Raw genomic sequence first — 13,277 nt, 5'->3', positions numbered from 1 at the left:
TATGTAGCAAATTAACATTTTAAATAGCACTTAAAGACTGACTGAATGGAAATGACAATAAACGAAAATGTGAAACGAAAAAAGCGATCATGAAAATGTTTCCAACAAATGAATACAATTATTTTTGACCACTTTGTTGTTCAGATATATCACATATTTGTAACTAAATGATACATGAATTGAAACAAAACACAGTATAAACTGAGGAGTGACTTTCGTGAGTTTCATGTATTTTCTTCACTCCGCTTGGAAACTGCTCTCATGTCAAGAAGCATCAGATCAGTGCATGCACTGCATCGTCCAATCAGTGAGCGATACACAGTAAGGGGGCGGGGCGAGTGTCTGAGGATTTCATCGGAGGGTGGTCTGGTGGTTCCTCGGTTATCGCTCCTCGCTCCTCGATCCTCGATCCTCGATCCTCCGGCAGAAATAAGAGCCATGGGACGGTACTCAAGATGGCGCAGACAAATCAACTTCCGGTGAGACCGAGGACCGAGGAGCGAGGAAATGAAAATAGTCGACCTGAGACGGGGCCTTAGAGAAATGAGATGTCCTTGAAAATGGCGCGCTGAAATTAATTTCCGGGTCACTACCGGAGGACCGAGGAGTCGAGGAGTCGAGGAGGGGAAATTTGAGTATTGAGAAACCTCTACGGATTCTCTAAAGTACCGCAGTCTCTTCTCCTTAACCCCATGACGTTTCACTCAGAGGTCAAGGAATAGACGATAGGGTTAGACGTTAGGAGCTGATTTTTAGATTATCCGACTGCAACCCAGCTCGAGTGCGCTAGAATTTGAAAATACACAGCAAAATACAGAGCCCCTCCTCCAACACACACAAACGCGCACATGACCAATGAGGGCACGAGATAAGTTTGTGCACAGATGGAAGGCTGACAGGCAGGTAGGCCATCCAGTTATTTTAGCTGGGCCGGCTCAGATGATTGGTCGTGCTTTTTACAGTACTACAGCTTCCAGAGGACATTTTTTGATGCATTTTTTGTCAAAGCGCTTAAGATATTCATTGCTATCGGGATGTTAAGAGCATTCCATGGAATATAACAAAATGTATCTCGAGCCGGTTTCTCAAACTTACCTACCCCACCTTTAATTTCCAAAACTCTGTAACTCACACCAAAACATCTCGATAACAAATAGCTCTAAGATTTGAGGGTGAACAGTCCCTTGGTGATGTAGTTCTGACTGAAACATGGGCTTGAGTTAGCACTGCACTGACTTCAGAGGATAAGTTACTCTTTATATCTGGAGGCATAATGAGCGAGTATACCTTGTTGATTTAGATTATTTATTTAAAATGAAGTTAAATAGACATTTGTGATGTATAATTACAACTACTAAGCAAATACTGTATAGGCCAGTTAAAAGTAACTCCATCATTACCAGCAGCAACGTTTAACGGGTGAACACGTTTTTTCATCAATAATTTTTTCAAATGAACATGGTTTTAAATGGGCCATTACTACTACTTTTGGCGCTTTGAGTATATTATTCTTAATATTTTTACTCCAGCTAACAATTTAATGAATGACTTTTACTTTAACTTCAAGTCGGTTTTGTTGACAGCAGCACTCACCTGAAATGATATGTAGATGTGGTTTAGTCATGATAATTCTAAAAAACAATTCCGATACATCAGAGAAAATAACTTGTTCACCGAAAAAGATTTGTTGATTGTTCCAATTATTGCAGTTTTATTATGATTCAGTATACTTTTATTAAAGGACTCTAATTGTGTTAATTATATACAATTATGTCTGTTATTAATATTATTAATACATTGCAGGTGTTCACCTTCATTTCATATTTTATGGAATGGAAAATAAATTCCAATTGTTTCAGTGCAACTCTCTCATTAATCTTGGACGCTGTTGAAAATGTAAATGTAATAAAAACAGTGACACACACACACACACACACACACACACACACACACACACACACACACACACACACACACACACACACACACACACACACACACACACACACACACACACACACACACACACACACACACACACACACACACACACACACACACACACACACTGTGTATTGATTAATTGTCTCAGATGCTCAGGTTCAAATATCCTATGAATATTCATGAGCTGTCTAGGCCTATAGAAGCTACTGGAGACAGGTGTGTCAAATACACAGATTCACAGCGCAACTCAAGCGGGGCTCCCTTCAAAAATAAATTATCATAACTTCGGGAGCGAATTACCAGATTAAAACAATTGCCCAATACATCTCCAATTAACTTTTGCACTTGTTTAACAAATTGATCATTAAAGTTAGTGAACTATTCACAATGGTGGACATTAAGGACTTTGCAATAATGTATTTATTTTGTTTGTTTATTTGTGAGAAAATATCAAATTACGTTACGTTAATAAATAAATACGTTTGTGTAAGAGAGGAAGAAAAAAGTGCCCTTTGCTTTAGTGGCAAAACAAATACAAAGGTTTTCGTGGAAGTTGTCGGTGGTGTGGGAATTTTTTGAACTCTACTTTGAAAGGGCAAACCGGAAGTGGCGTCGCTCAGTGCGGCAGCTTGTCGGTGCCTGCAGCCTGTAGGAGCGGCCGGTTCCTCCCAGCACCCTCACCATTCAGAAGGAAAGCTTTTCTTCTCACAGCAGCAGCGGGGATTTTTCGGACTGCACACGCCGGATATTCATCACACCAAAAAACGCACTCACGACTGAACGCGACGAGAGCAGAAGGACACTTTCCCGGGTCGTGTATCCCTCCACGTCCCACCTCTCAGCTTTAGGCCGCCGTTTCTTTCTTTAATTTCTATACAAAATATTTCTTCGTACGTTGTCCCCCTCCCGACTGGCTCTCAGTGGCGCACTCAGCTCTCTTTTGCTGACATGGTAGATTATCACGCTGCTAATAATCAATCCTCGACCGAGGGCGTGCAGATATACATGGAGCAAGAGAATGATTGGGACCGGGACCTGCTCCTGGACCCGGCCTGGGAGAAACAGCAGAGGAAGGTAAGGAACCAAAGTCGGGCCCAGCTGGGCCGAGTGGAGCCGGGCTGAGAGGAGGCGGTGTCGGCGGGTAGAAAGAAAATGGCAGGGAGGGATGTGATGGGGAGAGGAGGTCAGAGGCAGAGCGGGCCTCGGGTTCGTGTGAAGCCCCCAGCTGCTCCTAGAGCCCCGCTTCACACCCACCACACTGCTCTCAGCTCGGCTTCTCAATGTCAAGTTCTTAATTTCCCTCTTAATAAATGTTTATATTACTTCTGTGAATCAGTAGTGCTCGGTGTGTGTGTAAGTGTCCAACATAAGCTTTCACTCTTTAGTAAGGTTGTTTTTCCCTCCGCGAGAGGAAACGGGGCGCCACATTGTTGTAAAACCGTGTGATTGTGCAGACCTGCGAGGCTTTACATAGAAAGGGGAACGGTGTTATCTGGGCGTCCTGCCCCACTGGCAGGGTGGAGGCCGATAAGACTGACGGAGTTTCAGCTGCTGAACGATACCAGGCCGATGCTCCGATAATGTAACTCTGGAGCTGCTGTGTTGTGCTTCATTATGTCTCCACACTGTATCTTTTTTATACACTGAGAGAAAGCAGTGATTCTTGGGCAGTGATTACATTCATAGCAGGCAGTTTTATTATAACCCATGGCCTGCTGGTGATATTCTTCCCATGGTTAGCAACTTGTTTAGCAGTGATTCTAAATTATAAATGAAAGTTAAATAGACTATTTACATATTTAGAACATACAGAGTTGTTACGTGTGGCACAGACTGCCTTTCTGACAGGTCAGGTTTAACATCACCTCATGTTAAAGCTAGGAGCATTGGTGAGCTATGCGGAGACACCCATTGTACGTGCAGACTGTTACATGGTGTGTGTGCCAATCACACCTCAATTCATATTCTTCCCACAGCCCTGGGGCATATTCGTTTCTGTATCCCCACTCACTTCACTGCAAAGAGCTAAACGCCCACTAGCTGTTCTGCACATTTTGGCTTCAGTTATATTCTGCATACATACTCAGATAGCGAAATGAAACCTCTCGTGTGGTACACCTGGCCAAGGCCTGCACCCCCCTGCTTTTTGGCCTAATACAACACCAATTGTCTAAATAACCTGATTATCATCTCCTTAAGAAATCTACATTTCCACTGTGCCTTTTTTTCTAAAACAAGCAGCGGTCTACTCCTACTCGACCTCCCCCACCTTCATCAACTCTCCATCCAATTTCTCCTCATCCTCTAATTCTGTGTCGACATGCTTTCTAATAGATGCCACTGAGTCAGAATCAATGCTAATGTTCCTTGACATACTTTGCAGATTTTCCCCTATGATGGCTAGTAACCTTGCTAGTAACCTAGCCTTGCTGTATGATCATATCTCAAAATAAAGACCCAGTGAAGCACTGATATATTGGGTAATGGAGGATGCAGTTCTGATCATTTGAAAGTCACTTGTGACACTCAACCTCTCCTTAGGGAGTGGAGAGGCAGTATAATGATGGATGATTTCAAGAACCATTGCTTAAGCAAGAGGAATGATTGAGTGGGTGTGTTTTTTATTTGTGTCTAGAGCTAACCAGGCTACGCGCCCTTTCTTATCCTCTTACTAGCCAAATGACTGGCATACTTTCTATTGGTGTGACAGCATGCCGAGCATAGAATCGTGCATTTTTATTAGGCTACTCAGCATTTTAGCCGTCACTATCAAGCATTCCTGCTGATGATTAGCATCACGCCCTGTAGGTTAACCTTGCTGTTAACTAAAAGTGGTTAGATGACTGCGAGGACTCTGCATATTTGCAGAGAGATCACACAGGTCAAAGTTTTCTCAAACGGAACATCTAACCTACCAATCATTAACAGACTGAGGCTTGTTGTGCAAACCGGGGGTGAGGTCCACTCCTGAACCTGCAGTCCTCAGTGAGGCTGGTAGGTGTGTGTTGGCCAGGAACAGGACGGCCTGGGGACATGTCCCCCTGCCAAGCCTGAGTTTTGCTGGCCCCGGAGAGGCGGGGGAACCGAGGGTCAAATTCCTGCGGTGTATTCACGCTCTCTGTGCCAGTTATTGCGCAAAAGTGAGCAAATGCCTCCCGCAGGAATATCAAGTGAGAAGTGGATATAATGAGTGTGGGAATGGATTTGTCCTTGTAGTCTGTGAGGGGGGGGACTTGAGGTCAAAAGCAGGAGCCGTTTGACGGATGCACAGTTTACCATCATGCTGACTCTTCACATTTACCATGTAGAGTAAAACAAGAGGGGGAATAAGGCAGCAATGCTTAGGATTGTTTTGGGAATTCTTGCCTGTATTTGATGTCCAGGGTTAAGCAGGAGAGACATCATTCTGTATGAAGAGTCAAAGAAATGGAATGTGGCATCTGTTCACATTCAAACAGCACCTTATCTAATGCTATGAGGATCAGGACTTGATCTGTTTGTGTTAAAATGCTACAGCACATACTAGAGATGTCCCGATCCGATCACGTGATCGGGGATCGGAGCCGATCACGTGATTTTCAAAAGATCGGAATCGGGAGAAAAAAAATCGGGGATCGGGATTTTTATTTTTTATTATTTTTTTAAATACTTTAAAAACATTTTTTTATTCAATGTTACAAAACAAAATGACCATGTTCAAGTCTTAAAGTCATCCTGAGGCCTTAGTTTTGGTTTCAAATTACAGAACATCATGTATGTGTTGCTTCTTTGGGGCTTGTCTTCATAGACCTGGTTGCTTATTTCTCTCAAATCTGGCAACAGAGTGGGCAGGGCGCAGTGTCTAATTGTAGCAGTAAGCTAACGAGTACTGAAAGCTTTATTTTGTTTTGATCCAATGCTGCACAACTGAACTGATCCAATGCTGCTGTGAAAGAAAGAAGCAATATCCATGTTGGATAGAATATCCAATTTAAATAAAAAAATAACCTTAAGGGACAACTTGAATACTTTTTTTTCTCTTAATGCATTGCATAAAGATCGGATCGGGAAAAATCGGTATCGGCAAATTGTCAAAATCAAGTAATCGGAATCGGATCGGGAGCAAAAAAAGGTGATCGGGACATCCCTAGCACATACCTCTATAGATAGATGGATAGATACTTTATTTATCCCAAATCGGGAAATGATATTGTCACAGCAGCAGTGTTGAAAAGCATTACACAAGTTACACATATAATATCTAATATATGTAATATAACATTAGCAGCAAGTTTGTACACATTCACAATAGAAAATACATGTATCTCTAGAGCAGGGGTGTCCACACTTTTTTGGCTGGTGAGCTACTTTTGAAATGACCAGCTCACCGAGGTCTACCAACCAAAAATAAAATCCAAAATTGCAAGGGTTGCTGAATAACACCTTTTTATTTATACATGGGATAACTACAATAGCGCTGCATCAAACGACTAATTTGATAATCGATTAATCTATCGATTAATAAAACGATTAATCGAGTATTCTGACTATTATGCCTTGCACAATTTCTCAAATGCTCTTATTTAGCCATCAACTTTTAGATTTAGCTTGAGGTTTGTTTTAGGCATGTGGAAACTAACAATGAAGACAATAAAGATGAATACTTGATTCAAAAATACATATATTATTAAATTAACTAAACAAATTGAGAACAAAATTTAACATGGCTTTTTATTAATTAAATAAATAATATTCCACATCAAAAGAAAAAACAATGTTTTAACAAATCATATTAAATAATCTGATGAAAGAACTGTAAACAGAATAGCTGAAACTTTAACAAAATAAATAACTCAGTTACCTCTAATCATTAACCCATGTTTGTATAATTGTGTTAACTCCGTGTGTTGCTGCTAGCATACATAATACCTGACGTGGAAACGTTACTCGTGGATGGGGGGGCTACAGAGCTGCTTGAAAGACAGTCGAACCCGGTGCATTCCTCCGTCTGAATGTGGTGCACTTTTGCTAAACTTTTAGACAAATTGCTCGTGTTACCGCCCTTACATGCTAAACACTCTTGGCAACGAGCATTGTTCACCTCAAGACGGGTAACATTTAACCACACCTTGGAGCGCTTCTCTCCGCCATCCCCGCCGTTTGTTGCATGCATGTAGCAGCTGCGTGTGTGTAAACTGCCCCGCCCCCTCGCACACAGACGGGGGAGAGAGAGATCTCGTCTCGATTGGAAAGTTTGAAAATACACCGACCATAGACGCATTTGTTTGTCTTTTTGCATGTTAGAAACGAGTTGGCGACACTAAGACTGCGAGATATTGTTTTTGTAGCAATAATACATGACCTTTCTCTTTCTAAACTCGCTACTCGGAGGGAAGTCGCTGTCATATGCCTTGTGAACACTCCGATAATGTCTCTTTCTTTGGCAGAGCGACGCTTGCTTTAGACAAATAACCTTTGAATGTCACAAACAAATATTCTTCCTCCCATTCTGGGTGGAAGTGGTATATCTTTTGCTTTTTGCTCGGTCCCGCACTCATTTTGTTGTTTGTCTCTTGTTTGCCTCTTAATTTGAGTTTTCCCGGCACTTGACTGATTTTGTATCGCTTTGCATTCTGGGTTAACAGACTGGAAAGTGATAGGTCGCTTTATCTGTCAAATAAGTAAACTCCTGAATTAAGTGGCAGGGAGGCCAAGGGAGGAGGGATCAAAACCTGTTTTGTCTATTTTAACGGAGCTGGATTTTTTTTTTTTATGAATGACTCGCGATCTACCAGCATTGCCCCCGCGGTCGACGTACTGGGCACCTCTGCTCTAGAGTATCTAAATAATACACAATACAACAACAATATTCAATAAATTGAATACTCTACAATATAGAATCTCACTAAGCTTCAGAAATATACTACCGACTCATATAGCAAAGACACATTGTCCAACGTGTTAGCCCTGCTGATCAGAGAATCACTGTGCGAAAGGATAACTTGATTTGTGAGTCTCTTGTGATGTTGGTGTAAGTCTGTGTTTCTTTGGCAGAAGCTGCGGTTTGGTACATTTCTCAACACCACAGAGTACCCGGACTGAGCCCAGCTGAGTCCAGTGAGCTGCACTCTGTTACAGACCAGGTTCCTCACTGACAAACATATTATTATTATAATTCTTTTATTTTTTTCACGACACTGTGTCCCAGGGCTTCTTAATATTTAAAAAAAATGTAGGTAGCAAAATACGGAGATATGCTCACCTTTTGCTGCCAGTAGGCAAAAGTCGTGTTCAATGGCATTAAAACGAGAAAAACGTGGCTGAAGGTTAATCCATAGGTTAATCCAATGTGTCTGTCACTTTGAAAAAATTATTGATGGTCCATAATTCAATTTTTATGTCAAAAACTGAGTTTTCATATTAGCTGCTAATGATAGCTTCCAGAGTGTATGACAGCTTCCTGTTTTGGCTACGCGTCACTCTCACTCTTTATTTGGTAACGTATGTGTGTATGTGGAACTTCCCCTAGATTCCATTGGCTCTAACGGTTAAAAAGAGATGTCAATCATCAAAATCGACCAAGGGGGGCCAGAGATAGGTCAAATCCACCCAACTGATCCCAGAAATCTCTCTAAAAAGGTCAAATGTTACTTGTTTTGCATCAATCTGTATACAGAGTACTTATTATATGTTACTAGTATTGCACGGTGTGCCGATACTTGAAAGGTACCGCGATACCCTGCCGTTAAAAACGTTATGATTCCTCCATTTCATTAGTATCGGTACTTTAAGAATGACGGGGAAAAGTAGTCCGGTGAGAAAGCGCCGTTTTAATCAACAAAAAAAATCGACTAATAATGAAGAAAATTAACACATTTGTTGCAATAGTAATGTATGCACTAACTACATTACTACTTGTACTACAACATTTTAATCATCAGTTCTTCCTCATTTTCCTCAATTGTTCATATTTGGTTTATTAAAATAATGATATTGTGGTCATTGTTAAAAAATGTCTGCTATTATTATGAGTATTATTATTTGTATAATGCGCTTTCTGCCTTCCTGTCATTAGGAGTTAGAAATGTAATGGCTATGTAATAGATTAGATTAGAACCTTCATTATACTAAACTGCTGGGACATTTCCCTATAGCCAATACCTTTTTATATTGTCTACTCTTCACTTAGGCTACTTGTCAGCATAGGTCCGGGGTGTCTAAATAGTGCTCCCGGACCAGCGGGCCATTTATAATGTCGAGCCCTGCTCTATGTGCCTCCCCTCTCTCATGCACGCGCTCGCTGCCAGAGCATGTGAGAAAACAAGAAGCATGGCTGCAAGTGGGAGTGCAACTGCCGCTGCGCCTCGGCTTGTCGACAAAAAAGACGCCAGAAGCGAAATTTGGAAGTATTTTAGCTATATCTCTGACTGAGGGCAAGCCTACGGACACCACGAGGCCTGTCTGTAAGACAGGCACCTCACCGACCGGCATCCAGAGCTGTTTAAAGAATTTGAAGACAGACAGGTTAGCGAATGTGATACATAATTACATCATACTCAAGCCCATGCCCTCAAATCTAAGTCAAACAAGTGTATTTTATTTTGTGACAAACAAATGTTTTCGTAGTTTGACGAGGCAATTAATGGCAATGATAACTGTCTAATATGGCCATCTTTTTAGCTAACTTACCAATGTGGCTAAAAGTTGTGTGAGATGATACTTAATTTTATTTAATAAAAATTATTGTCATATATTTTATTTATTGTTCTCATTGTTTAAAAGTTTGTGTTATGGTTTCTGCAGGTCTCCCTTGAAAAAAAGATCGTTGATCTCAATGGGATTTTCACCTGGTTAAATAAAGGCTACTAACAAACGATGGTTCTGGTGTGAAATAAAGCACAATAATTACATTTAAGACTGTTTCCCTTTATTTAAGAAAAGTATAGAAAAAGAATCAGAATCGCAATTCTTGACTTGGTATCGAAGCCAAAATGTTGGTATCGTGACAACACTAATCGTGACAACACTACATGTTATAGTTTGGATTCCTAAAGCTTTTAGTCTCCGATCCCATCATTCAAGGACGTACACAATCATTTACATTTTTTGGCTATGTTCAATCTGAATTTATTTTAAAAATCTATATTGATTCTGACTTTTCTACATCCAACTCGCAGGTTTATCATTGCTTTGAGAAAAAAGATGATTCATTTACCCCTTTTAGAAGTGAAGTTATGGTCATTTGTTCTGGGCATGTCATTTTCGAGCCTGAGACCTGGAAAACAGGCTTGGGGCTCAACAGGTTAAGCCTTTCTCACCGACACAGGCTGAAACATGTTGAAGTATGCAGTGACGCCAACGCAGGTTTTATTGTATCTCTCGCACCGTGTGCAGGCAGTACTTGCAGATCTCAGCGACAGTTAGGCAGCACATATTTCTGCTGTCATGAGGCAGGGCGAAAGTACAGATAGGTGGGCGGGTGAGGAAACGAGGAAAACTGCAAAGTGCACAAGCCAAATGGCCCTGAGCAGTCGGGATCACTGCTGAGTGATTGTTCTTATTAGTCAAGGATGTTCTTTTGAAACTAATTAGCACTTTTCCCACTGTTCCCCTCTGTCTGTAGTGTGAATATTTTGTGTGCTCACCATGTGTCGTTAAATTCTAGAGCACTTTTCGTAAAACAAATCTAATGTGCGAAATAATTGACTCATGTCACAGCTTCAATGATTTTATTCCCTTCCGTCAGCTGGTGTCAGGAGTGTGTAGTACTGATTTCCTCTCATAAATCAGCTGATTTGCTGCGGCAGAATCAGTTGTGGTCAGTGACTGTGATGTTTATCAGTCTTCATTTTCCTATACTGTCAGCCTGTGTGCACAGACGTGATTTGGAGCAGCTGAACCCACTTTACAGTTGAATGCTGTAACTGATGGAAAGATTGGGAAGAAAAGTAACTCTCTGTCCATCAAAGCACTTTCTTTAAATAAACTGAAATATGTCACTCAAGGATATCACCTTTTTTTAATATCATATTTAATGATTCCATAGTGTGTCCTTGCTCACAGAGGCAGCAACTTTAATGTTTTTGCAGCCAGCCTCCTCTGTCGCACCCTACCCCAAAACAAAACACACTGATTTCTTTTTTCCCGTCACTGCCAAGGTGGGAAGCTGGACACAATGTTAGCTTTTTCGTTTCCCACCCACTTTCACATGCTTTCTGTTTGAGTGGCTAGCAGCAGACGGGCAGAGCTAATCAGATGGCCGGGATGGATGAGGACTAGTTGTGACTGACATTTTGTCATCTGGCTGCTAGGGCTGTACCCGAATATTCGTTCGTTGGAGTACTATTCAGGTTTCAATTTCGTTATTCAGATATTCGTTTTTGTTTTCTTTTTTAGTTTTTCTTTTTCTTCCCTGCGGCAGCCAAATTGCTTGTGCCTCTTCCGGGGGTGCTAACACTTAACCATAAACATTATCGTTTACTTTCTCCGTCTTTATATGTAGATATGACTTTTCTCCGTTAATCTCCGTCACGTTGTTTCCATAGCAACAACAACTTCCTGTCAACAGCGCTAACTCTCCTTCAAAATAAAAACATGTCCATAAAAAATAGGAAGCCAAGCCAAATTACACTTAGGCAGTGGCGGCTGGTGATGTTAGAGGGGGGGAAAGGACAAATTGAGGCTTAAAAATATGAGAAGACTGATCGATACCTCCATAATCTTCAGTGTGGTTAGCTATGAATCTTCCAAAACTTCCAAACACCTTGTCCTGGACATAGTTTCGACAGTATAAACTGTGCAACAGTACAGTAGGCCCACACAAACTGCAGAACACCGGGGCTTTGGGAACACTCAAAATTACTTAATTATTGAATTCCCATTTAACCTGTTAAGGGGCTTTTTCCGCCCGTTTTTTTCTCCTCACAAAACTGTGGCTGTTTCTCAATCTCGAGGATACTGGCTTCCAAGACAATATTTCAAGGAAGCTACGTCATCGAGTGCCACCGAACGACTGTTTCAATCTCCAACATACTTGGAATTCCACCGAGGCCGAAACTCAGCTAACTGATGATGTGAACCATGTTTACCGAAATAAAACACAAGTCTCACAAGAATGAGACCCGAGCGAAAAAAATGCTAACGCACTCTAGGTATAAATCAATCGATATACTTATCAGATATGCACAAAAAAGCTTAGCTAACAACCTGAGATTCCACTGATTCTAGAAATATAAGTATCATCACTGAGCGATCAGAACTCGCGACAGGGGAAGCAAATACAGACATCACACGACGTAGCTTTAGGTTGCAAAACAGGGAGATATGCTCACCTTTTGCTGTTATTCTGATCAAAAACGAGAAACGCGAATGAAGGTTAATCCATAGGTTAATCCAATGTGTCTGTCATTTTGAAAAAATTATTGATAATCCATAATTCAATTTTTATGCCAAAAACGGAGCTTTCCTATTAGCTGCTAATGATAGCTTCCAGAGTGAATGACAGCTTCCTGTTTTGTCTCCTTGGATACGAGTCCAAAGAACTCACAGACTGCACCGGGCGCTGACATGGGTGCCCTGTGACCCTCAGATTTGACGACGCTGATTGGCTGAAATTATGTTTCGGCGGCATAGTTTAAAGATAGCAACAGTTGGCTTCTGCTGCACTTGCTGCACCCTCATCTGGGCGCTGTGCATAGCGCCCAGACAAGAGAGGGTAATGATACACGGGCAAGGCCAGGCAGGAAACATGTGACTTATCAGTAACTTTAGACATCGTAACACAATTTTAAATGAGATTTTATTGTAGATTATACATTTTATATAATATTTACCTTGTTTTATTAAAAATACATTTAAAAAATATTTTTTTTATATATATATATTTTTATTTTTAATGTGGGAAGAGGGGGGGCGGCACCCCTATGGGCCGGCCGCCACTGCACTTAAGACATTTATACAACTGCAACGAAAGTAACAAACACAATGCAATGTCCTTTTCAATTTCAAAAAACACCAATTGGTTTAATTACATTAACAAATAACTATAAAACAACAATACTGTAGAATAACTGAATGAATGCTGTGAATAAACCGAAATAAAGCGGTTCGCTGCTGATTGCTACTGCCCCCCCCCCCCTGCACGGGCCGAATTGATTACTACCGAATATCCGGACCCCGAAAAATGGTATTCGGGACAGCCCTACTGGCTGCATGATAAGCTCCCAGGCTACTTCTTTTTTTAACTTTCTGCCTCCCTTCCTGTTCCTAAAACAACATTCAAAAGAATGAAGGGGGCTGAAAGCGGTTGACTAAATAGCCTGCTCACTAAACAATAGACAATGCTGTTTGTAGGG

General features: G+C 41.2%; 1 protein-coding gene across 2 annotated transcripts in view; it reads left to right on the top strand.

The window, feature by feature from the left end:
* Window positions 1-2,615: 2,615 nt before the first annotated feature.
* LOC307035391 (alpha-actinin-4-like) overlaps window positions 2,616-13,277 on the top strand; it is a 94,788-nt gene continuing 84,126 nt past the window's right edge. For both annotated transcript variants that reach the window (XM_079674617.1, XM_079674618.1), the window contains exon 1: window positions 2,616-3,018. In XM_079674617.1, the coding sequence (XP_079530743.1) occupies window positions 2,893-3,018 (126 nt within the window). In that variant the 5' untranslated portion in view covers window positions 2,616-2,892. The remainder of the gene's footprint in view (window positions 3,019-13,277) is intronic.

The sequence above is a fragment of the Notothenia rossii genome (assembly GCF_949606895.1).
Source record: "Notothenia rossii genome assembly, chromosome: 4".
Classification (NCBI taxonomy): Eukaryota; Metazoa; Chordata; class Actinopteri; order Perciformes; family Nototheniidae; genus Notothenia; species Notothenia rossii.
This window is presented reverse-complemented; position numbering and strand designations above follow the sequence as displayed.